The following is a 27,468-nucleotide window of genomic DNA, read 5'->3' as shown; positions in this document are numbered from 1 at the left end:
ATTTGGGATTTTATCATCAGGAGGTTGTAAGCTCTCCTTCTTCGGATGTTTTTAAACAGAGGCTAGATAGCCATCTGTGAACTTAGGCAGATTGTAAGTGGGTGGAGAGAAGGGATTGTCTAGATGCTTGGCTCCGGTGGCCATTTCCTGCAGGGGGTTAAACTAGTAGATCCTGGAGGTCCCTTCAACTCCAAAATTCTATGAGATGAGCTGTATAAAGCAAATTCCCTTCCAGTGGCTGCTAGAAGATATTGATGCCCCTTATTTCAAGAAACTATTTCTAGAACAAGTTTGGTTTGTCTAAATATTTATTGCCAGCTTATTTTAAAGAGTTTACAACCTTAGATAACAATAATGAAAAAAACCTGGAATACTCTGATGGAAAGATGTTTCAAGCAATACATTATTTTCATCAGGAGTCCCCACCACAGCAACCACTCACCGAGTATTTTTAGAAAGTGGACAGAGCCAGGGGCAGCTTTGGTTTGAAGATTTAATTTGTTGGGCCAATTCTGAAAGATGTTGCTTTGGCCACCACACTGGTAGGATCTTCACTGGCTAACTACAAGGTAAACTATGACAGCCATTTTGTAGCTGGCTCTGCCTACTGTGGCAGCCATTTTGTGTATGTGCCCAATACCCCATCTCAGAATTTTAAGGGACACTTGCCCTACATTTGACACCTTAGTGTTGCATTGTAATTTTCTGGATAAAATGTAGGTATTTCCTTCTCGTATGACTCTTTGCTGTGCCTACTTGCCCAGTGGTTTGAATGGCCAATACACTACTATGTTACTCTTATCAGACCTCACAGTATTGTTGTGCAAATAAAAATTCAGCAGATTAAACCCTGAGTTCCTTGGAGGGAAGGGCAGGATAATTCTGTGTTTTCTTTTACTCATTCTGCCTTTTGCTATCTATTGTCCTAGCCAACGAAGGCAGTAAGGTCTCAGTTTTACATTTTCATTTTGCCTTATCTTTGAACATAAAAATGTTGAGTATTTTGTTTCTGGGTTTTGTTGGGGTTTCTTTCATCATTAAAATGCATAGACCCAAGCTAAGGGAGAAAGGGTGGAGGGTCAACACAGATAGATGGAAGACTGCAGAATCATCTGGCAGCCTCAAAGCACTTGGTTAGCTGTAAATGCAGTTATGATGGATGAGATTCACAGTACTGAAGAATACTTTAAAAGCAGGCCACCGTGTTACATTTCATTTTGCATCAAAGTTGAGCAATCTACCAGTTACAGATGCCCAGTTTCAATCCTACATATATTTACCCAAAAGTAAGCCTTATTAATTTAATTCCAAAACATGGATTACAGCCTTAAAATAGGGACACATAACGTATCTACCAACAAATTTACCAATATTTAGACCAGCCCCAAAGTTCCATTATGATGGAAAAACAGGAACTTGTTTGTAATATGTACAGTTGATACTCAGTGTATCTTGGCATGTGAAAGAGGAGGTAGGATTCACAGCAGGCTACAAAAGATCTACCCTTCAATATACTCAAGATGAAATTGTAAAAAGGTATGTGCTTTAAGAACATTTATTTCAGGTAGTTTATAATACCATATGATAACTAAAGATACAGGAGCTCCTAAAAAATCATATGGGATTTGAAACACAGAAATCTACTGCCTCCAGCAGTCCCCAAATGGTGACCATAGGGACCATAGCCACCAAAGGGCAGGAAGGGGTGATGCCCATCCTGAAATTTCCTCTACTCAATCACGAGCCTGCCCGTTGCCTCCAGGCATAACTTTCAGGGTCCCCGCATGGTGCCTCCCCCCAGAAAGGACCATTTACCTCTCAGTGCCATGGGCAGGAAGATAAAGGAATCCAGTGGGGATGCAGCCCTCTACAAACTAATTTCTATAGCGGCTGATAGGGGACAATATAAAAAGACAGCCTGACATATTATGCACAGAGTGAAAAGGCCAGGCTGGCGCTCACATGGCAGTGGGGCTAATCCCCACTTACGCATGATTTCACCACTGGGCCAGCCCCCTCCTGGCCCTGGCCTGCTTTAGGGCCCCGCAACAAGAGAATGCTGATTTTTCAGCTTCCCTTTCCTGCCACAGGCATTATTGGCACCTGTGTCAGGACAGGCCCATGCAACCAGGGAAGGCCTGGCTCCTCCCCTGGCAGAAATGAAAAATGCCCTAGTCACCTCTGGGAGCCAGCTTGGTGTAGTAGTTAGGAGCGCAGACTGGTGAGCCAGGTTTGATTCCTTGCACCTCCTCCACATGCAACCAGCTGGGTGACCTTGGGCTCACTGTAGCACTGATAAAGCTGTTCTGACCAAGCAGTGATATCTGGGCTCTCTCAGCCTAACCTCCCTCACAGGGTGTATGTTGTGGGGAAAGGGAAGGGAAGGAAATTGTAAGCCGCTTTGAGACTCTTCTTCTTCTGCAGTGCTTTGCGGTGGCACAGGGCCGAATGGGGCGTTTTTTTTTCTTTGCGCAGGAAGGTGGAATTCCGTTTGCATGCAATCCCACCTTTGTTCAAAGGGGGGGTACCCCACCCACTCCCCGTGTGGCATAACATTTCTGCCCCAGCTGCATCTGTGGAGACACAGTAATCTGGGGTGGACAAGGTCCGCCAGTGGCAGCCCATCACAGCCACCACCATGCATAATCGGTTCCTGCCCTGCTTTACTACCTTCAGCTTCTGACTGGCAGTGGTAACTGTGGGGTAGTGATTCTTGGTTTCCTTACTGCTGAGCGTGCAAGATTCAGACAAGCATCAGTATCTTCTTCCCCTGCACACCCTTCTCCTCCCCCAGCTCCTGCCTGCTTGTAGAAGTATACACACATTTATGATTTGACCTATCCTGGGGAGCAATAACAAGTGCCCTAGGGTTGCCACCCGCATGCCAGATGCCTTCCTCACTGCTAGAAGCTTTTGTAATGACTTGGGAAGCAAGCAGCTTCCTTTGAGTGCTACTGTCTTGCTTTCCTCAGTGTTCTGCTCTCAATTCCAGTGGTAAGTAAAAGCTAAATTGCATCTAGGGAGTAGTGACTGAACAAAAATGATATGCTCAAGTGCTGGAGGTGGGGGGGGGGGCAGGACAATTGCTCCCCAAGGCATTTGTATAGAAGATCACTGTTTGTGTTGAAGGATTTTCTTAAAGGGTGTTTTTGTTCATTGCTCCCTCTGAATCAGCAAAACAATGGAAGGGTTTAACTTCATTCAAAAGTACCTCTCTTGGGATAAATGCCTTTTAATGACAAATTTCAAAGTGAATCTTTTTTTTTCTGTATCTGACAAAGGGTGCATGTGCATGAAAACATCTACCTTGAATAAAATTTTGTTGGTCTTAGGTACTATTGAAATCAAACTTTGTTCATTTTATGTTTCTTTCATCTAACTCGTTCTGCCACATGGTTCTATGTTGAAGGATGCAGTGTGATCCTAAACATTCAGTGATGCCTACTGCCAAATTAGTGAGGGGAGGGCTGTTTGTCTTAAAGTGGCCACTGGACTCAAAATTTGTTCCGCTCTGCTGCTTTCCCACTAACACAACTATAGGACAGATAATGCTCCTGCAAGCATGCAGATTTGAAATGGTGCTGGTGGTAGGTTCTACTTAGTGTTTTGCAGAGCAAGAGGCAAAAAATGGGTTTTCTTTTTAGCCAGCAACACAGAAATCAGTTGGTAGTCATTGTATTAACTTTTAACTGAAGATAAACTGAAAATGTTACATGAGCTGTAAAGTCAATTGAAGGCCAAACGGGATAATTTTGCTTTGTGTTGCATTATTTTATGTGCCATGGTTTGCTGGTCCATTTGTCAGATACATTTATTTAGCTGTATAATAATAGTAGAAAAGTTTTAGCTGTACATGTGGGGGGGAGCGATAATTTCCACTGATTCTCCCTCCCTTCCATATTCAATTTGTGAAACAATTTTTAAATGTAACACTCTGGCTTGCATATTAGGTTTCTATATTTTCTTTTTAGAAAATGGTCAGGTTCATAACTAGAGGTGGACCCCAACAATCACTCGCTGTCAAGTGTAGAGCAGCAGGAGAGTAGAAGTATAAGCATGGCAGTTCTGTACAGACACATAATGGGCTGCTGTCTACTTTACTGTACTGCCTCACCACAAAAATTGCTCCTCTAACAAAAAAATTCTGGCTAGGGGCCTCGGTGACACTCTTTTCACTCTGAGGCAATGAACATGCAAAACTCAATAGTAGTGAACAGCTAAGGAAACAGTACCAGCATATGACAGGGAGTAAAAACCTATAAGTGCAGTGAACAGAGAAGTATGCTTCAACAATAGTGGTTTGAACCCTGGAGCCAACATTTCACAAATTAGATGTTTGTTTATCCAGTGAGGTAATTATGACTTTGTTCAAATGAGTTACTATATTCGGGAACTGCAGGGAATGAAAGTATAGAGAGGATATAAATATACTTTGTGTAATACATAGGTAGTATAAAGGGAAACCTCAGTTAGACCAAGTTTTTAAAACTCTGAACTACTTCTTGCGTGGCTTAGGAGTAGAAAGGGTTTGTGACATTACAGCAAAACAGCGTAGCACACAGTCATGCAGGAAGCAAATACCTACCTCTTATCCAGAAGATTACAGTGTAACACTAAGATATCAAATGTGATTGCCTCTGAACATTCAGACCAGATGGCATCCACCTGTTTGATGTAAAAAATTACTCCATCCCATCCTCAGATCAAAAGGCTACTGGGAATATGATTCATTCAGAGCACACAACATTTATAACAGAGAGCAGCACATCGACAACATACACAGTAGATAACAAACACCTGAAGAAGTTGGAACTTCTGTTTAACAGCTGCTTGCTTTGCTCTGGGCATATGTAAATGAAAGTCCTCTACTGCGTGACACAGAAGACTATATCTGATTAATAGTTGTCAGGAGTTCTTGATTCTGCAAACCTCTGCGTGTTGCCTTTTGTTCTGAAGCAGTCTAACCAGTGTCCCTATTAATATTCGGGTGCAGATTCACAGGTCACCAAACAGCCACAGGGAGAGGGCTGCCGTAGGTAACTTAGTCACTGTGTGTCACTATTGAGAAGAAAGGTAGGATACAAATGAAGAAAGTAAATAAATAACTTAATAGCAAAGGGACCAGAAGATATTCAGAAGAACACAGGATTTTTAAAGATATGGACTAAGGATTGCCAGGTCCATCTGTGCTGCCAATGGGAGTTGGGGGCATGTTCCAGCACCTTTGTGATGTGCCAATGTCACCCAAGAATGACTGGAGCATCACACGCACTCTGATGACCTCACATGCTGACATCACTTCCAGGTGACACAAGTACATCAGATTAAAAAGAGATGTTCTTCTAGGTTGGGGTGAATTGGGGGAGGCGAGGTGTGTCTGGAAAGCAGGGAACCCCCACCTAGACCAGTAGACTTGGCAACCCTAATAGGGCTACATGTTTATACTATCCCCATGCTGTCTTGGAATTTGGGCAACAGAAGGTATGAAGAGTGAGCCATCAACCATCATAATTGGGGCTGAAGAGAACCAAGCAGCCTACCACTTGCTTGCCTTCCAACCGGACTCTGAATGGAGAAGAGAACTAAGATTTGATAATGTTAAAATATGACAATCTCCATCATAGATCAGCCTTTGTCCCCCTCACAGCTTAAAAAGGATTGTGCCAAAGGGACAGAAAGTGGGGTATGAAAAACCAGCTTCCTCGGAGGAATATGGTTCCTGCTGTAGTAGGAACAAGTTGACCTCATGCCTTCTCTTCTCCAGGACTGTTTTTCAGCTTTGTTTTGTAAAGCACTGAGCTAGAAGCATAACTCTTCAGTTTGCTCTGCCCCTGCTTTCCTTCTGCATTATCTTTGTACTTACAATATATTCACCTTTTATCCTCTTTCCACTACCCAGTCATGATTCTTTGCTTCATTTAAAACTGGCATGTCAAAGGAGACTTCTCAGAGATCCCAAAAAGTCCTCCAAAGCTGATAGGTCTCTAGAGCTGGATGTGCATTTTAGGTAATGCTTGCCTTCATTCAGCGTACAAGATGCATGCTCAGAGGCCTATTTTCTCCATCCTCGTTTCCTTTAGCTTAGCCTGCTAGAAGCTCTGCAGACTGCTGCTGCTGCAATGGATCTGAGGATAGCTCCTACCACTATCTTTCAAAGAATCATAGAATCATAGAGTGGGAAAGGGCCATAAAGGCCATCTAGTCCAACCCCCTGCTCTACGCAGGATCAGCCCAAAGCATCCTAAAGTATCCAAGAAAAGTGTGTATCCAACCTTTCCTTGAAGACTGCCAGTGAGGGGGAGCTCACCAACTCCTTAGGCAGCCTTTTCCACTCTGACTGTGAAATTTTTTTCTCCTGATATCTAGCCTATATCGTTGTACTTGAAGTTTAAACCCATTACTGCATGTCCTGTCCTCTGCAGCCAACAGAAACAGCATCCTGCCGTCCTCCAAATGACAACCTTTCAAATACTTAAAGAGGGCTATCATGTCCCCTCTCAACCTCCTTTTCTCCAGGCTGAACATTCCCAAGTCCCTCAGCCTATCTTCATAGGGCTTGGTCCCTTGCCCCCAGATCATCCTCGTCGCTCTCCTCTGTACCCTTTCAATTTTATCTACGTCCTACTTGAAGTGAGGCCTCCAGAACTGCACACAGAACTCCAGGTGTGGTCTGACCAGTGCCATATACAATGGGACTATGACATCTTGTGATTTTGATGTGATGCCCTGTTGATACAGCCCAAAATGGCATTTGCCTTTTTTACCACTGCATCACACTGCCTGCTCATGTTTAGCTTATAATCCACAATTACCCCAAGGTCTCGTTCACACACAGTGTTACCTAGAAGCGTATCGTCCATCCAGTAGGCATGCTTTTCATTTTTCTGACCAAGATGCAGAACTTTACACTTATCTTTATTAAATTGCACCTTGTTCTCATTTGCCCATTTTTGCATTGTGTTCAGATCTCGTTGAACTCTGTATCTATCTTGTGGAGTATTTGCCAGTTGTCCCAATTTGGTGTCATCTGCAAACTTGATGAGTAGTCCCTCCACCCCCTCATCTAGATCATTAATAAATATGTTAAAAAGTACCGGGCCGAGCACCGAGCCCTGAGGTACCCCGCTACTCACCTCTCTCCAGTCTGATGAAACACCATTGACAACAACTCTTTGAGTGCAGTTCTCTAACCAATTCCCTATCCACCTAACTATCTGAGAATCCAGATTGCAGTCCTTCAATTTATCCATCAGAACATCATGGGGAACCTTATCAGTCCAAGTAAACGACATCAACCGAATTTCCACGATCCAGCAAACCTGTTACTTGGTCAAAAAAGGAAACCAGGTTGGTCTGACAGGACCTGTTGGAGACAAATCCATGCTGACTTCCTTGGATCACCAAATTGTCCTCCAGATGTTTGCAGATTGCTCCCTTTAATATCTGCTCCATTATCTTCCCCACAACAGAGGTCAGACTCACTGGTCTGTAGTTTCCCAGGTCATCCTTCCTCCCTTTTTGAAGATCGGAATAACGTTTGCTCTCTTCCAGTCCTCCGGGACATCTCCAGTCTTTAAAGAAGTCCTGAAGATGATGGACAAGGGTTGTGCAAGTTCTTCAGAAAGTTATTTGAGCACTCTCGGGTGCATTTCATCAGGCCCAGGGGATTTGAACTCATCCAGTGTAGCTAAATGCCTCTCAACAAGCTCTCTGTCCATGTCAACCTGCCACCCAGACACTATCCCTTGGCTACTGCCATCTCTCGATGTGCCTAAACACTTTGACCTGTGGGAAAAAACAGATGTAAAATAGGGGCTGAGCCTTTCTGCTTTCTCTGCATCCTCCGTTAGAGTTTGTCCATCTGCACCCAACAGTGGGCCTATTGCCTACTTTACTTTATGTTTGCTCCACACATAACTGAAAAATCTTTTCTTGTTACAGTGGGCTTCCCTGGCCAATCTTAGCTCACTCTCAGCTTTGGCCTTTCTGATTATTGATCTACAGTGCCTAGAAACCTGTAGGTACTTTTCTTTAGAGCTCTGTCCTTCCCTCCATTTCTCTTTTCTTTCTTAGTTCCTCTTGAAGTTCTCTGTTCATCCAAATAGACTGCTTAGAGTTCCTGCAGTGTTTTCGTCTTTCTGGGATAGTAATGGATTGAGCATGCAATAGCTCTTGTTTGAGCAGAGCCCACCCTTCACATGCTCCCTTCCCTTCCAGCATTCTTGTCCATGGTATGACACTCATCATGTCTCTGACTTTATTAAAGTTTGCCCTACAAAAATCCAACATCCGCGTCTGGCTACAAGCTTCCTTGGCTCTCCATCTCAAAAGGAATTCTATGAGGACATGGTCACTTCCCCCTAGGGTCCCCACCTCCTTCACCTCATCCACCAACTCTTGCCTGTTGGTCAGTATTAAGTCCAGTATGGCTGAACCTCTTGTGGTTTCATCTATCATTTGATAAATGAAATTGTCAGCTAGGCAGGTCAGAAAGTTGTATGACTGAGGATGCTTCTCGGAATTTGTTTCCCAGCAGACATCTGGGAAATTGAAGTTGCCCATGATTACAGGATCCTGCCACTTGGGCATTTTCCCAAGCTGCTCACAAAGTGCAGCATCCACATCCTCTCGTTGGTCAGGCGGTCGATAGCAGACACTAACCACCACACTGTTTGTTTTCCCCTCACTTATTTTCACCCTGATGCTTTCTACTGTAGATATACTCTCCTTCACTAGAATTTCCTGACAGGTAAGCCCTTTCCTCACGTACAGTGCCACTCCTCCACCTCTTCGATCTATTCTGTTTTTTCTGAACAATTCATATCCATTCACTATTACATTCCAGTCATGAGAATTATTCCATCAAGTTTCTGTGCTGCCTACTAGATCATACCTTTCCATCAGCATGAGAAGTTCCAGCTCTTCCTTCTTATTGCCCATGTTTCGGGCGTTAGTATAAAGGCATCTGAATCCTTTTACTTTGGGTTCCCTATGATCTGGCCTTCCTGGTTGGGCAGCCCCCGATCGGTCTCCTTCCTTACACTCCGTATGTTGAACGTCTCCTTCCCCTTGTGGCTTTAGTTTAAAGCTCTCCTGATGAATCTCCCCAGGTTCCTGCCAAACACATTCTTCCCCAGTTTCGATAAGTGCAGTCCATCAGGTGCTAGTAGGCCTTCCTCAAGAAAGCCCATCCCATGGTCCTAGGAACCAAATCCCTCCTGCCGGCACCAACTACTCAGCCACTGATTCACCTCCATTATCTTCCTCTCCCAGGCAAGATTGAAGAGAATACCACTTGTGCCCCCATATGCTTGAGCTTCCTCCCTAGATCTTGATTGTTTTAATAGGAGCGATGGTATTCACGGACACGTCATTTGTTCCCATGTGGACCATCACAAATGGGTAGCGATCCGTAGATTTGAGGAGTTTGGGCAGCCGTTCTGAAATGTCTTTAATTTTCCCCCCTGGCAAGCAACACACCTCTCAGGTTAGGAGGTCGGGCCCAGCCACATGACGATCCATTCCTCTTAATAGGGAGTCTCCAATTACCAGTACTCTCCTTTTAAATTTTTCTCAACACCATTTCCTTCTATCCCCATGGCCTCTTCACTTTGTCTTAGACTTTGTTTTGGGACCTCTTCCCTCATTGACATTTGCACCTCTACTGCAAGGGCCTGAAATCTCTTCTGCAGCTCCAAAGGCCCGAGAACCATCTCGCTCTACGCCATTGAGTCTTTTTCCTAACTGTCTGCAGAGGCTCCATGATGAGGTCAATCCCCTTATCTTCAGTTCCAGATAGAAACTGGAACAGTGCTGCTTCCTCTGTTCCAGATAGGAAGCAGCACTGCTACACACATCCCACAAACACTGGGCAAAGCAAGGACTGGCCCTTGACCTGTGCAAGGGGTGGGAGCCACCACTTCCACCAGAAGCCAACTACATGAGCCCCACATGAAGCAAGTATAAGCAGTGGAAGAACCCTACTCTTCTTCTCCACTGTACTTTGAGAGAGTGGGCTGTGGATACTCATATTCCCTGAGCACAGGCAGCTGACTCTGTTAACCATTGGCTAAAACTTCCACTGAGAAGCACTGTTTGGTGGTGAGAAGATGAGGTATGTGACTTTATTTCCTCCCGTTTCTTCCAGAAGCCTTTGTGCAAGCTTATCTTGAATTGTAGGGATGAGGGAAGCTCCTGCAATAGTGCTGTGGGCTTACTTTTAGAAGCCATCCATAGCTGCATCTTGGCTAGGCTGGGGTGCATTAGGCTCAAAGACCTTTTTTTAATTATTATTTTATTATTACCTGAAGGAGTCTTAAAGTGGTTTACAATTGCCTACCCTTCCTACCCCACAACTGACACCCTGTAAGATAGCTGAGGCTGAGAGAGCTCTGAGAGAACTGTGCCTGGCTCAAGGTCACATAGCTGCTACATGTGAAGGAGTGGGGTATTAAACTCAAATCTCCAGATTACAGGAAGCTGCTCTTAACCACTACACCAAGGTGGCTCTGAAAACATGAGAGGCACTCAGAAGCCATCTGTTGACACCACTATTTCTTGTGTTCAATGGAATAAAGAGACAGCATGGAACACACTGCAGAAGAGGTGACAGGTGAGTTCACACCACAAACTGTTTCCCTCACCATACAGATCCTATTATCATTATCATCCTAGGAATACTATGGTTATTATTATTTTCTCATTTTTCAGTCCAACACATGGCATTCATATTTTCATGAGTCTTACCTAATATATTTTTTCTCCTGCTGCCATTGCAGCATGGAGGAGTAAAACTACATTTCTTAAAATGCTTAAGGACATCTGACTATAATGAGACATTATAAATTAAATATGGGCTTTTGTTGTGCTAATGTATCTGAATATCATTATATCAGTTATATCACCATACAAAGTAAAAAAATAATATTGCCTCTGTACACATGACCTGAATAGCCCAATTTAGTCTGATCTCATCAGATCCTGGATGCTAAGTAGGTTCCCCTCTGGTTAGTACTTAGATAGGAGACCATCAAGGAATACCAGAGTCATTACTCAAAGGCAGGCAATGGCAAACCGCTTGTGAACATCTCTAGTCTTGAAAGCCCCATCAGGTGGTCAAAATTTGGCCTTACAGGTCACCCAACTGGTTGCATGTGGGGGAGTGGGGAATCAAACCCGGCTCGCCAGATTAGAAGTCCGCACTCCTAACCACTACACCATGCAGGCTCTTTTGTTGTACATTATGAAAAAAATCCATGGTCTCTGATCTTTTACAATATTAAATTGGTAAAGGGGGAAAAACCATTTACCAATCTGAATTTTATTCCTTTCTAAATTACACTTGGCAGTCTAAGTAGGGTCACTGCCTCCCTTTATTTAATTATTTCAAATATATGTGTTTGTACCACCTAGTTATTAAAACAGGGTACAGAATGAATGCACATTGTAAAGGCACAGCCAATAAAAAGCAACAGGATTTCTATAAATGCAATGCAATAGATAAAATTGATCTTTTATATATATTTTTTGTAATGGGTACAAAAATCAGCCAATTTAGAATAATTAATGTGAAAACAGTGAGTAGTTCATACTAGGGTTGAGCACTCTGGTGTGCTTCAGCCGCTTTGGTGAGCACCAAAGCCTGAGGCGGCCAGTGCAGCGGCACAGAGGACAGGGGCAGCACCAGCAGCGCCACATCAGCTCTGCATCTGCATACGGGCACTGGCTCGCACACCGCCAGAGGCCATGGATTTTTTTCATAATATACAACAAGATCAAAAAGAATACTTGTATGTCTTTACCATGAATAAATGCCTTGGAAGATGTAATGCTGTACGAGGCAAAATTAAACTTGATGCAATTAGATTAGCAGCCTGACAAAGACCCAGAGATAACCATTTTAGTTGCTAGAGTTTTAACTAAGATGCTTTTATAATATGCTGCCTACCTTGTATTTTATCTTTTATAGTTTATTTAATCATTTTAAGATCTGTCTGGTTATGTAACCCCATTTTACTATTTTGTTGAAATTTTAAACCCTATTTTTATATGTCTTATACATTTTATGCCAATAAAAGGTTACTGACTGACTGACTGACTGATTAGCAGCCTGGTTGCAATAAGCTCCTGAAACATGTGCATTGCCTATAAAGATGCTGAAAATTCACAGATGGAAACAAACTTCATGGAATAATTTGCAATGCAATTCAACTGAACTTTAAGGTTTGCTACCCGGATGACCACAGTTTTGTTTGAAAAATGCAAGGCTCAAAAGATAATATTCTGCCTTTCGAAGTATGCATATTTTTGCTTCGATCCTAATTACATAATACATTTTGACAAAAGATGGGTCAGGGAAACCCACATTTTCTGTAGCCAGCTGGTAACTGCAGGGAACTTATTTACCAAAAACTGTTTGGACCATGGTGCAGGGGAAGAGGCTTCAGCCCACATTCTGGTTTCCCAGAAAGAAACAGCCCTCTGGGAGTCATTATATGCCCCACTAGGGATACTCACATGCAACCCCCAGGGAGTCAAATAATATATCACTGGGACCATACGGGGATGCGAAAATGAAGCAAGGAGGCCTGAAGCCCTCGCTCCCTCCCGCCACTATCTGAATCAGACCCCTGTGGCACTTGAAAATCTAGTTCCCAGCAGGTGCAGTCTAACTGTAAACGTTGGGTGGGAGGAACCCAGGCCTATCTCACAGGTAAACATCATATCCTTAATGTCTTGACTAACAGTTAGGGATGTTAGTCCCCAAGTAAGACCTAGTGATCCCCAGGTTTTTCAGCTCATCTCCAAGTGACAGAGATCAGTTCCCCTGGAGAAAATAAATGCTTTGAAGGGTGGATAGTCTCCAACTATTTCCCAGCCCAGAGCTCGCACCCCTAAATCCAATAAAAAATTGCAACCCAGGTTGAGTGAGCAGAAAAGCACCCAGCTCTACAGAACAACAACATAAAACACACACGCCCTTCACCAGAATGTAGTTCCAACAGAAGAAAAATTCTTTGCCTAACCAGAAAAAAAGCAGCTCCTAATACATGACCCTATATCCTGTCCAGAGAAGGCACCAGACTCTGAGCCACCTCCACCATCAAGGATGCCTTTGCAGGCAACACCAGTTGGGACCCAGCCTCAGGGCTGCCCTAAGAGAAGGCCAGGTCTGGGCCAGAAAGAGCCACCCAGGTCCAGCAGCAGCCTAGGCCAACCTTTCTCAACTTTAAAAAAACAAAAATTCCAATTTGTTTCCCGTCACTCACAGCAAGCCGTCTCATGGCAAATTAAAGGATAAACCCCCCCCCCAAAAAAAACTATATCCCCATTAAAACTATATATAACCCAGAGGTAAAATATTTCCCATCCCCCTAGCCACTAATGGCTATCTCTTGGTGTACCATAGAGCTACGATGCCTGCAATCCACCAGGAGAAAAGGTCTGGCCAGGTGGTGCTGTCTTCTAGGGAGCCCACAAGATCTTCCATGCCCCAGCCTCAACCATAAGCCTGGTGGAAGTGCTCTGTCTTGCAAGCTCTGTGAAATGCTGGAAGATCCTGCATGACCCTCAGCTCTTCCGTGAGCTCATTCCGCCAGGACTGAAAAAGTTCTGACCCTGATTGAAGCCAGGCAAACTTCCCGGGGGCTAGGAATCACCAACGTTACTACCTACAAAGCATAAAGCCATATGGGTGGGTGGAGGGGTGGAGGGCAACAGGCAGTCCCTCAGATATGTGGGTCCCAGACCACAAAGGGCCTTAAAGGTCAAAACCAAAACCTTGAACCAGATCTGGGCTACAACTGCAGCTGCCTCAGCATTGGCTGGATATGGTCCCTCCAAGGTGTTTCTGTGAGGACCCTAGTGGCCACATTTTGTACCAGCTGCAATTTCCAGATCAGGTTAACCGCATAGAACAAGTTACAGGAGTCAGTTATGGAGATGACCATTGCATGGATCACCATAGCTAGGTGCGCAGAAGACAAGTAGGGTGCTAGCAGCCTTGCCTGACATAGGTGGTAAAACACCTGACCTACACTTCCATAGACAGCGAGGCATCCAGAGTCACCCCCAAGTTTCTGGCCAGGGGCATGGTGTTCAGTTGCATCCCAGCCACAGTGGGTAAGCATGTTTCCTGATCTGCCATCTTCCTTCCCAGCCATTGGACCTCCATCTTGGAGGGGTTGCGTTTCAGACGACACTGCTCATTTTTTCCCTCTAAAAATGCCAGGAACTGGTCTGCAGCAGCCCTTTCAACCATCATACCCAGAAACCCAAGATGAGAAACTGGGCAGCAGCTGACCGGGTCGCATAGATCCAACAATAGTTTCTTAAGGAGAGGGCAAACCACTGCCTTCTTCAGCTACAGCTTCCAAACATCTGGCAAATGGTTCCTGGGGGATTTCAGCTATCCATCCATGAGGAGGTAGAGCCGAGTGTCATCTGCATATTGATGACAGCCCAACCTGAAATTCCAAACCAGCTGGACTAGAGGGTGCATAAAGATATTTAAAAGAGTGGGGGAGAGTACTGCTCCCTGAGGGACCCCACAAGGGAGTCAACAGGGATGTTATAACTCATCCTTCACTGCCACCCTTTGTGTTCGGTTCTGCGGGAAGGAGGGCAGCAATCGGAGCTCTGTCCCCCATATCTAACATCACAAGGATGGCCAAACTGCCCCGATCCAGCTGGTGATAGACACTGTCCATCAGGGCGACCAGCACCATCTCCATCCTGTGACCAGGACAGAAGCCTGACAGGTGCCGAAACTTCCTCTAAAAATAACAGGAGCTGGTCTGCAGCAGCTCTTTCAACCACCGTACCCAGAAATGCAAGATGAGAAACCGGGCAGCAGCTGGCCGGGTCGTGCAGATCCAGCAATGGTTTCTTAAGGAGAGGGCAAACCACTGCCTTCTTCAGTGGCTGAGGGAACCCCCCAGTAGACAGGGAGAGATTGATAATATCCTGAAGCTGATGTCTTATCCGTTGACTACCTTCTTTGAGCAGCCAAGACAGACAAGGATCAAAGGGACAAGTGGTAGCCCTCACCGATCCCAGCAACTTGTCCACTTTGGGTAAAGAGAACCATCTGAAGCCATCAAACTGCACCCCCAAAATGGCCAACAGGCCTCCAGTTCCCTATTTGTATCAACTGTGTTGGGAGGTTCTTAGCTAAGAGACAAGAAAAAGCTCACAAATGCCTCTCAGCTAAGATCCAATATACTAAGATCTTGGCGCCCCTCCTCGAGGGCAGTAAAAGATCAAACTACCCTAAACAATATGCCACGTGAGAACTCACAGATGCAATTTTCATGGCAAAAAAGTCTTGTTTTGCCACTTTAACTGACACCTCATACGGCCTCATAAGCATGTAATAGTATGTTCTTGCTGCTTCGACATGAGTTTTCCGCCACACTCAATCTAGTAGTCTCATTTCCCTCTTCATCTCCTGAAACTCCCTGGTATACCAAGCAGCCTGCTTGAGGCGAGAGCAGAGAGGACGCCTAGAGGAGATCTCATGTATGACTGCCATCAGGCGGGACTGCTAGTCTTCTACCAGCACCGAGTCACCAGGAGGCGTCAGGTCTCACAGAGCATTCTGGAATCCAATCAGATCCATAAGTCTCCATGGGTGGGCTAAAATATGCCCTCTGCCCAAATAGGGAAGGGATCTTGAGCCAGGCTCACAGGGCATAGTGGTCTGACTGTGGACTGACCGATGTCATCACCAGATCTACCACTATCTGAGCACCAAAGATCAAATTGAGGGTGTGGCCAGCCTGATGGGTAGGACTGGTAACAAATTGCAAGAGCCCCAGTGCCACCATGTTCAACACTAGGTCTGAGCCATGACCCAGGGATGGCGCATCTGCATGGACATTGAAGTCTCCCAGGACTACAAACCTGAGAAACTGCAATGCTCTGGAAGCCAACACCTCCAGCAGCCTCAACAGGGCATTTAGTGGGGAATTGAGCAGGTGGTACTCCAATCAGATGGCCAAGCCCTCAACCGAGTCTCATCGAATACTGACACACTCCACTCCAGAGATCACAGGCACCAGGAGAGCCCTGTAGGAGAAAGCCTCCCAGACGAGAATAACCACCACCAACCCTACTATGGATCTGAGAGTGGTGCAGGACTGAGAACCCAGGTGGGGCTAGTTCTTTCATGGCCATCATTTCACCTTCCTGCGCCCAGGTCTTGGTCACGCAAGCAAGGTCTGCTCCCAACTCCATGAAACAATCCCAGAGTTGAGGTCTTGTTATTAATTGACCTTGCATTACATAGCACCAAAATTGGGTCCTTCCTGACCTCCACCCTCACATATCTGGGGATGGGATGGAGATTAGAAAAGGAACAAGCGTGCCCGGGCCCACAGCCGTGTCTCCACAACCAGGGCCCACATGGGTCCACATAGCTCGCAGCTCTTCTATTGACCAGCCTCCATTCCCCACAATATCTCCCATCACAGGGCCCATCACTGTCAAGATCTTGCCCCACCTTGGCCCCCTCTGAGAGCACGCTATCCCCCTGCATACTCCTAGCATTGGTGGTCTGCCAACTTCTCACTAGCCCTAACTAAAACTCCCTCCCTAGCCCATACACACAAACTCATACACACCCAACCCAACTCCACCCTACTAACCCTCCCCCACCCTAAAATAACCTAAAAGAAAGAGGAGGAGGAGGAGGAGTTGTTTCTTATATGCCACTTTTCTCTACCCGAAGGAGTCTCAAAGTGGCTTACATTCACCTTCCCTTTCCTCTCTACACACAGGCACCCTCCTAGTGAGGTGGGTCAGACTGAGAGAGCCCTGATATCACTGCTCAGTCAGAAAAGCTTTATCAGTGCTGTGGTGAACCCAAGGTCACCAAGCTGGCTGCATGTGCGGGAGTGGAGAATCAAACCCGGCTAGCCAGATTAGAAGTCCACATTCCTAACCACTACACCAAACTGGCACCTAGCTACTGACTAACCCCGCTAGGGAGGTTCTGGTGGGAGACATAGAGGTTTACTACTGAGAAATCCCTGAAACTTTCTTTAGGCTTCAAGAAACCCCAGAAATGACATAATCATGCAGAATGTAGTTGGGAAACATAACTATGTACACACCCACCCAGGGCCCCTCCCCTTCCCACTCCCTCCAGACCTAACATTGGCCATGTTGGGAAGAAGTCAACATAATCATATGTGGTCATATCATAAACACAACAATTTTTTTTAATGTAAAAATAATTAACTCCCACCCATTCAGGAAACCTTTCCAGGGCCATCAAGAAACACCGGGTTTTCATGAAACTTGGGTGAGAATGCTTGGCCTAGGCACTGAGGCATATGGAGAGGTAGGCCCAAAGTGCCTATTGTGTATCCCAGCCAACACCAGGGTATATGCAATGGGCAAGATGGCTGTAGAAGCTGAAGATAAATTTGGGAGCCTTGTGGGGGAATAGGCCAGGTGTGTCCGGAGAAGTGGGGTCTAGTGGGTGATGGTTAAGGTGGGGCTAAGCAGTCTCTTTTAAAAGGGCTCCTGTAACTGGCCAAGGAAGAAAGATAGACACAGCTGTTGTTCTGGGACAGAGAAGGATCAGGTCAAGCAATCCTCTTTCCTTCCCATTCTGAGGCCTTGGGAGCCCCACAAGCAGGACCCAGCAAAATAGACTGAGGGGAAGACAACAGAGCTAGAGAGAGGACAGCCTCACAGGTCAAATCAGTCTAGGCCAGACCTTACCCATCTTTTTACACCAGGTTCAGGACGCTGGCTCATTGGCCCCCATTTGAGTTCCTGACTGGTCAATTCAATAGATTCCATGAGAAAGGCCTATCCATCTGTCTTGATCTTCCCTAAAACTGGTATTCCTTTACTGTTTCTACATGGATGAAGATAACCTCCGACTTCCTTTCTCCTCTTTCTGCCTCCTCTACCATTAAAAAAAATAGACTGAGATTGGCATTCTGGTACTTATCTAGACTACAGGTAAGTAAGATGGCAGGTAGGAGGGGACTGTGGCAGTTGAACCTGGTAAGGCAATGCCTCATGTGCTCTAATAAGCCTGCCTCTGTTCAAGCACAAATGCAGCATTCTCTGCCACTCATTCTTTGCTTCTAACAATAAAAAAGTCAAAGTCCACAAGAAACCCTAGACAAAGCAGCCCTAAGAGCTTTTGCTGATTCCTCTGATATCCCCACCTTATATCTATTAATTTAAATCGTGTAGGAATATGTCTGGTTCTTTGCTGATATCCCGGGTCTCAAATAAGCTCTTGCACCTAGGATAATTCATACAAATGAAAGGGGCTTTGTTATGAGATTGGACATACAGGTCTTAGAATGTAAAAATCTTTATGCCAATAAAAGGTTACTGACTGACTGAATGTAAAAAATCAAAGCGCAAGTTCCTTTCTAGAAATAAATGCCTGACTAGGAGCACCCATTGTCATTAACTCACCAAGATGTGCCTTGTGCTGCGGTCACTACTGCTATTAGGGAAATTTAAATTGCACTTCTGCTGTACCAGACATTTCTAGACAAATTAACATCTGGGAAAGCAGCCAGAAAGTTGGCTTTCCTTACATGTCTATTAGGGACTATTATTTTGGGATTATTTTTTAAGTTTGAAAAAATGCTAAAGAACGAATTATGCTTGTTGTCACTCACCACCTTTTTACAGCAATCCAGTTTAGCCACAATTACGCCAATGGTACACATGTTCCCTGCAACAAGTATGTCAAGTGGGAAAGTAGATCATTTGGGAACATGGGCTGAGAAGCCCCAGTTATGAGTCCCCAGTCCCTGACTGCTGCTTGTGTAAGAACACGGTCTGCCCTTCACATGATGAAATTGCTGCTGGGAAAAACACAATTTAACATTATGTAGCAATGTAAAGCATGAAGCAGCTCTGCCATGGGCACTGCCATGCAAACAAGATCAGATCCAAATTTGATAGTGTCTGGAAACAACAAAGTCCTGACAGTTCCTTTTTTTGCTGCAGAAATTGCTTTTGGAAGTAGCCATGTGATCTTCTGAAAAATCTAGTTTGAGTCTTAGTCACAGTAAGCATAATTTCCCAGAAATACTAACTGGAATATGTGGTGCACAAATACACATGACCTTTCCATTGCTCTCTAAGGTTCACTCATCTCCGTTCACTTGTCTGTTACGAGACCTTTGTAATTAAAACTTCCAGAGTACAAGCTTTTGTCTTTCATCCATGGCATATCTCGCATCTAACTCATTTCCAGGGTTCAGACTGGTCACATTTCATCTAAATGTTATGGGTCTCTATGCTGTTTTTCCACAACATGAACATCTGGATAGACTATTTCCTGAAACCTTTATGGGCTATAATGCACACTTATCTTATGCATTCTCAAATCCATATTGTATCATATCCATAACACAGAGAAAGGCTCAAATGGGTTCTCTTTTAACTATGACTGTAAGAATCAGAGATTTTAATTAGGATTTAGTTTACCAATTACTGGTAAATCCAATGGGTACTGAATACCAGTGTGACCAAGACTTCAGAATATCTACACCAAAATCATAGAAATAAAATTAGTTACAGTAATCACATGTATTAAAGCACATTAAGTGATGATTCTGTTAACATACTGATAATCGAGCTCAATAATTGTAGGTTCTGTTTGATATCCCAAACATGGACCCAGAACGTGGTGTGCATGGTACTGACAATGGGTTTCCTTCCCTAAAGCAAAGGGCCAATCCTGGCTTTCCTCCATCTCAATGGAGCTGAGGATGCTTCAGAAAACCCTGTCACATTTTGATCTGGAAGAAGTGACCCTTTGGGAAGAGCTGGCAATTCATATGAGAATGCTCAGTTTAAATGCTACCATCCTTTTCAGTTTGCCTTCCATTTTGTGGTGGCAGCCACTAGAGCTCCTGAGTGTTCCAAAAGTGTCCCTGTCCTAAATTACAGCCCAGAAAATGTCTACAAGAGGCTGCAAGTGATTCTCACAACATTCATAATGTATAAAATATTTCAAAGAGCCTTTATTTTTCAGCACTTTGAATAAGGAGCAAACCTGATGCTCACAGCACAGATCTGAGTGCCAGCAGAGGCATGCCCTTTCTATATTACTGTAAACTCTGTTTAATATTTACCTAGTATACAATAGAGAGTTCTTTTAAACACTTAGTGATTGAAGTATGTAGATCATAACAATAACCTGTGATGTAATTCTTTGGAGACATTTTCCTATAGCCATGGCCCTTACACAGAACTCAGCATGTGGGAAAACTTGAAGTAAAAACTGAGCATGTTGAGACTTTGGAATGATGTTTTGAAGTTGGTTTTAAAAACTGCCTTGATTTGGATGGGCAAGACTAACCTGATCTTATCAGATCTTGGACATTAAGCAGCATTAGCCGTGGTTAGTACTTGGATGGGAGCCCACCAGTGAAATCTAGGGTTTTATCTAACATTGGTGACCCTTGATCTTTTAATCATACTATGGCAAGAAGTTTACTGCTGGTGTAATTCATGGGACTTGTTTTCATGTTGGATCAAATTCAAATGCTTCACATTTTTTCAACTTCCTTTTTGATTTTGAAGATAATATTAATGTAATTTGTCAAACAGCACTTAAGAAACGCTGATTCTTCCTCGGTATGGTTTGTTCTTCTATACAATAATTCTATCTTCAATAAGTTTCCATCCATTACTGATCTGTAATTTCCTATATCCCCCTAGATTCTTTTTTAATTAGCATTTTCTGACAAGTGGCATATTATTATTGTTATAAGAAATCAACAATTTCATATTTGTGTTTCTTAAGGGTATATATCATCTAGACCTTTTGACTTCTTAATTTTTATTTGTCTGTTAGACTGTCACGTCAAACGCCTCCATTTGACTCTGACAGAATGAGAAAGATATTTATCAACTGTCTCTATACAATGCATTATTTTACTTACTTCTTCTGACATCCTTTTGGAAAACAAGTAGTTATAGGCAACCACAAGAAATTGTTACCACAACATCAGTAAAACAAGACACCGTGGCATGACTGGCAAAAAATAACCCAAAAAGATTTGGTTTACAGCCCAATCACCTCTTTGGCCAGTTTTCTGCTACCAATATGGTCAAACAAATCTATATTTTGGGAATGATTTGCACTCTTCAAATTCTTGTTTCGCATGCTTTACCTGTCAGTTGACATTTGTTTTGCCAGATCCTGTGGTTGTCCTTTGACTTTTAAATCTTCTTGCTTTTTATGACTTTGCTAGTGTTTTGATGGATCTGTGATACATATTATATCTGAGCTTCAATCACCGTTGATCTAAACAGTTTCCTGAAGGGAACTGAACATCTTTACCTTTCAACTTCATGTTGGACTTCCTAGACAATTTCCCCCTAAACAAATATGGATTTGGCAGTTCAGTGGTTACTGTTTCAATGGGCACAACAACATTTAAATCTCCCATGGTCCTAGGCACCACTCTGGCACAAGTGCAGGGTCATCTCCATTGGCACTACAAAACAACATCAAACACTGCCACCTAGGGTTTCCCTCATTTTTCTGGCAGGGTTCCAATGCTTTAGACACTGCTTGAGACACAGGATGTCAGAAGCTTCACCTGCTAAATACTTATGGGCCGGTCTCTTATTAAAGGCAGAGGAAAACTGTGAGAGGAGAAAGAAAAGATTTGGCAATGCTATACCATTCCTCTTACAATTCAATCAAATCCTGGAGGAAACTATGAGTCCATGAACTCAAGACAATACAGGAAGTTCACATTCTAAGCTTAAATCCATTTATCATATAAATAGTACCAGCTGTATGGTAGCTCCCCCCCACCTCAATCTAAACAAGACAATATTGAATGTAATTAGAAGTTTACTTCCCAAAATAAAGCAAAACAAAGTTTGTTCTGTATAGCAATTACTCTCAAAAACACAGCTTGGGCCATACAGCTTGACTCCTGTACATGCATTCTGGAATGGAAACTATAACTAGTTTCCAGCTGTATATAACATATAAACAGCTCATCAAGCATCGAGCCATCACAAAAGGTGCATGTATTGTGAAACCCATTAAACGACTGCTTCCAAAGTCTCCCTTGATTTGATTAGATGGATAAGAGAAATGTAATGAGCAAGAGACCTTTTAAAAGGGCAAGGGCCTGCTCCAAATCTCTTTTCCACAGACCAAAAGCCAATCAATTGGCAAAAAAGCCTTCCCTTTTGGTATTATTATCTGATTTCTGAAGCACCTCCACCATAATCTGAAGATGGGGGGGGGGAATTAGACAATGACAGCAGGCCACTGTTTCAGATGTGTTGAAAAGCTTCAAGATCTAGATTGTCATGTTGATAATTAGTGATTTGTCGAGCAATTCTGCTATAAAGTTATGAGACAATGCAGAGTGAATTTGCTTCTCTGATATTTAAAATTCATCACACTTAAACTCATGTAAGGGAACATTTCCTTCATTTGATTTCTCAATTAATATAACAAATGACATGCAATTATTTCTTAAAGGCTGAAGCTCTGCATTTAAAAAGGAAAACGGTTATTTGTTCTCTTAGGTATATAATAACAGCAAAGCATCTTACCAGCCCATCGCAATTGCTTATTGCAACAGAAGCATTAGGCAAGTCGGTGATATCCCCAACATAGAGGCAATTCCCATGGAGTGGTTCAATGTAAGTGATATTAGAGTCCACCTGCCATTCAACAGTTGCTCCAGGCGCTACCAGCCTGGAGTTTGGTCGCAATCTAAAGTGAAATTCTCTTCCAAAAACAGTGACGTTATAAAAAATCTGTTCATTTGCAGTTCCGTGCAGAAGATCCTCAAGAGTGTCCCTTCGGAAGCGCCCCTTTGGAGCTCCAGATACAACCTTGGAGAGGAACCGGCCCTCAGAGTCTGTGCTCGTTGGGATGACAATTCTGTATTCTTCTAGCGCCCCCAAAATGTAATCTGGAGAAAGAGAGTAATTAATTACTAATTTGTTACCAAAAAAGCACACTCCAGATTTTTGCCTCCTTAAAGACACCGTAGTAATTCCCCCAGATGCATGAAGACAGGCCCTTCTTCAGTATATCCCACCCCATAAAGCTTATTCAATTAAAGGAGAATAGGGGGGTTCAGAGAGCAAGGCAACCTCAATTACAGTGCAGACGCCTTACCTCACTCTTCATGAACGCAACAAAATTTGAGTCCAAAAGCACCTTTAAGACCTACAAAGATTTATTCAAGGCATGAGCTGTCATGTACATGCACTTCTGCTGCTTCAGACCAATACAGCTACCCACCTGAATCTATCTTTATGAACAGGAGTCCAGTGTGAAAACATGCCAGAGACTGAAGGTTGGCCAAGCATCCAGGATGCCATCTTTTGGCAACTGAGACATGAGGGCCACAGGGATAACCTCTTCCAATCCCTCATCGATTAGCTTTAAGGGGGGGGGGGAGCAGGGGTGACAATCCCAAGGGACATAAACACTTTCACCAACCCCTCAACTTTTGAACTTTGCCATCAGCTTCCGGGAACAAAAGCAAATCTGGATCCCTCTGGATCAACCTTAAAGTTTCAACAAACAGCTTTTGTAAAAGAATCGAAAGGAAAAGTCAACGGCTTGCTTGATCCACTCCCTCTGTCTTAATTCAAACAACAGCCGGCAAGCAAACCAAGTCCTTGCCAGGTGTTTTATTCCACACATGGAATTCCAGGAATTGACACACTAAACGCGGGTCTGCCACATGCGTCCCATTGTAAACAGAGTTCATTCGAGGTTCCCGCTCCCCCCCCCCCCTTCTCCACACACACACACACTCGTGCGACTGAAACTCTTCTTTCGCAGGCGAGCTCCCCGAAGCGCTCTTCCCCTGCTTTCCCCGAGACAGCAACCCAGAAGTAGCCCCACGTGGCGGCGGGGATCTCCCCCCGCCTTTCCTCCAGGCAGCCAGGGTCAGCGTGGCGCGGGAGAAGTGTGGCTGGGAGAAGGTTAAAAAAAGTCCTTTGCGGGCTAAGTTGAGAGGCAGCGAGGGAGCCTCAGGGCCAGCCGGGCCAAGGGAGGTGGCGGCTCCATCGGGCTAAGGCAAGGAGACCCCAGCACCTACCTCTCTCCGCGGGACTGTGGGGGGACCCCGCAGCCAGGAGGAGCGCCCAGCAGGCGAGAAGCGAGGCGATCTCGGCTGCAGGACCCATGGCAGGCGTAGCGCAGCCCGATCCCAGCCTCTGGAGCCAGCCTTAAAGTTCCCTGCAGGGGAGTCCCGACACATTGGAGGGCAGCCGGCACCGCCCTCTTGCCCGCGGCGCCTCCGCCGGCAGGGAAACCTCAGTCCCGCTGGCGCTGCCGCCGCCCCTCTCCAGCCGCGCTCCACAAGCGGCCGCTCTCCTCGGCGAAGGCAGCAGAGACACCAGGAGGCGGCGGGCTGGAAAGCGCAGGGCGTGCAGGAGGGAAGTCCGCCTGATTGACAGAGGCGCTGCTGCGTGCAAGCCGCCTGCCACAGCCCCGCCGAGCCTGAGCCTGCCGCCCGGCCTCGCGGTGGCGGTTCCCCGGGACTCTCGCCGCTCCTGCCGCCCTGTGGGACCAAACTCCGCAGCTGCCTCCCGCCACGGGACACTTTTCTCCAACACGGCTAAGAGGCGGTTCCTGCGGGATCCCGACCAAGCCTCCCAGCCAATCGAGGGAAATCCTGCTCTCCTCCCAAGACACACGGAGGGAGATCGCGCCGCTGATTGCACCATTAAGACGCTCGCGCCGCGGAATCGGTCCGGTCCTCCTGATGCTCCTCCAAAGCACCTCGCCACAACCTCTCCCTTCCGGACAGCGACTTCAGAGTCTTTTCAAAGTGATGTCGTGGTCCAGCAAAATGACCCCTCAGGGTTCATGGTTGTCTGCCTATAGCTTCACATCTGCCTGTTTTCCCTGCACCAAATATTCTGGGATCTGGCATATCCCGATTGTCTAATCGATACCGAGAACAGAGCAAGCCTTCCTTCCAAGGTCCTGAAAATGCTTCTGGGCCCTTCCTAAAAATTCACACATGTATCAGATTTAACTTGTTTGGTAGCATGGAATTAAGTTCTTTTTTTTCATGCTCTCTATTTATGTTTGCTGTATCACACAACCATTCAAACATCACCCCTCAAAAATCCTTTTATGACACAGACTTAAATGTACAACACAAACCAATGTATGCCTACTTAATATACATTTATGAATGTATCAAAGCTCATTTCTAAGTCAGCATTCATAGGACTGGACTGAAAAGTAAAACATATTGATAAAAACAGAGAGGGGCAAAGCACCTGTTGGATGTTTTAAGATTAATTCTCTCTCAATCATACCATAGAACAAGATTAAATAATTAGTTGGAAGTTGGGGTTTGCAGAATCTCAATTTTTGACACTTGAAACCTAAGACTTTCTTTTAAAACATGAAATCCTTGTGCCCACCAGCATGGCTTTATTATGATGTCAGTTGAACAAAAGTAGAAAGTTCTTTGCTTCCCCCACACAAACTTAATATGTGAGCTGACCACAGTACAGTATTTTGAAATCCCATTGCTTTTAAAATGAAAGTTAAGTACATACCTAAAATCATGGAGTCTACGTCCCTTAGACTCCAAAGAACTTTATCCTGTTAACTGGGGGATTCCCATTAAATTGCATTGAAATTTCTTTCAAATTAGGTTCTACAGTCAAATAAGGAGTTGGGGGAGGGGAAAGGAGCTCATTTTCGCCTTTCACACTATTTTAAGTGTATTTTATTTGTTTAAATATTTTAATTTGTGTGTGTGTGTGTGTGTGTGTATTGCCTAGTGGGCCCTGATTGGGTGGAAAGGTGGAATATTTCTTGGAAGGATACATGAGAAAAGGAATTACATATAACAAACCTTAGTGTTAAAATTTACTATACATTGCATGGTATCTTTATACAGGTTTCATTGTATAAATAAAGGGGTAAGGGGCATGTTTAACCTCTTGTGGCGCAGAGTGATAAGGCAGCAGACATGCAGTCTGAAAGCTCTGCCCATGAGGTTGGGAGTTTGGTCCCAGCAGCCGGCTCAAGGTTGACTTAGCCTTCCATCCTTCCGAGGTCAGTAAAATAAGTACCCAGCTTGCTGTGGGGTAAACGGTAATGACTGGGGAAGGCACTGGCACACCACCCCGTATTGAGTCTGCCATGAAAACGCTAGAGGACGTCACCCCAAGGGTCAGACATGACCCAGTGCTTGCACAGGGGATACCTTTACCTTTTTAAGGGGTAGGTTGTCAGAGAGTGGGTGGGGCTTGTCTGGACTTTGGGCCAATCAGGAGGCGCTGCACAGAACCAGCCCAGATCTAGATGAGTCATACATGTAGTCTGGTATCAAGTTGTCCAGGGGCTACTGCTGGCCCTGGCCTTGATGCCATTTCTCAAATGTCAAAGCAACCCAGGAAAAGGTCCTGCCCCTCCCCTTGCCTTTTCATGACAGAAACCAAACATGGAATGCTGTTTGTGGTTGCTTAGCAACAGCCAATTTTCTGCAAACATGGGGCATTTTTTAGGTTTATAGAAAGATCTATCTTGCCTGTTCATGGCTCTAGCCTCTAGATTTATGTATCCTCAGATCTGGCCAGGTTGAGAATTAGATATATTGATTTATTTAAAGTTACTGTTGTGGAAATGTTGTCCTAGTTCTAGTTGGTATATTATTTATATTTATATTCTATGTAAATGTTCTGAAATGTTTTATGTAAACCGCCCAGAGCCATAGGGAAGGGCGATATAAAAACCTAAATAAATAAATAAATGTTTAATATTATAGTCAAAGTGCTACAATATTCCTTCAGTTACTAATGGAGCAATTAGTATTGCTTGAATGTACTTTATAGGGATTCTGCTTAAATTCAGCTTATATTTTATACAGGGTAGTTAGATGGATTTTCACAAGCACAAAAGACAATGGTGGACAAGAGAGGATATTTCTACTATGACTACTTTCATAACTATAAGTCAAATAATAATAAACCAGTCCATCACTACAGGGACCTTCCTGGACAGTCTGAAAGAGGCAGTGGTTCACCCTCTATTGAAGAAGTTATCACTGGACCCATGTGAACCAACCAACTACTGCCCCATGTTGCATCTTGTGTCCCTGGGGAAGGTGATTGAGTGGGTGGCCACAGACCAGTTACTAGCATACCTAGAAGAAGCATTGGTCCTTGATTCATTACAATCTGGCTTCCATCCTGGCCACAGTGTGGGGACGGCTCTTATTGCCCTGATGGATGATCTCCAGAGATGAGGTGGGTCAGCACTGATTGTGTTACTAGATCTTATGGCAGCATTTGACATGGTAGATTACAATTTTCTTGTTTGCCACTTCATTGATATGGGGGATAGCCCATCAATGGATTACTTCCTTTATACATACAGGGTAGCAACTTCGGAGAATCAATCGCATCTCTGCCAGCTCCAGTGCCAAGTTCCACAGGGAGCAGTTCTCTCCC

The 27,468-nt window shown here is 44.5% G+C and overlaps 1 protein-coding gene across 1 annotated transcript in view; it reads right to left on the bottom strand.

The window, feature by feature from the left end:
- ADAMTS2 (ADAM metallopeptidase with thrombospondin type 1 motif 2) overlaps positions 1–24,606 on the bottom strand; it is a 384,270-nt gene extending 359,664 nt beyond the window's left edge. Inside the window, exons 1-2 of the mRNA XM_077326669.1 lie at positions 24,087–24,606; positions 22,579–22,943 (exon numbers count right to left, since the gene is read on the bottom strand). Of these exons, the coding sequence (XP_077182784.1) occupies positions 22,579–22,943; positions 24,087–24,174 (453 nt within the window). The 5' untranslated portion in view covers positions 24,175–24,606. The remainder of the gene's footprint in view (positions 1–22,578; positions 22,944–24,086) is intronic.
- Between the last annotated feature and the right edge of the window lie 2,862 nt (positions 24,607–27,468).

Source organism: Paroedura picta, chromosome 3 (genome assembly GCF_049243985.1).
Source record: "Paroedura picta isolate Pp20150507F chromosome 3, Ppicta_v3.0, whole genome shotgun sequence".
In the NCBI taxonomy this organism is placed as follows: Eukaryota; Metazoa; Chordata; class Lepidosauria; order Squamata; family Gekkonidae; genus Paroedura; species Paroedura picta.
This window is presented reverse-complemented; position numbering and strand designations above follow the sequence as displayed.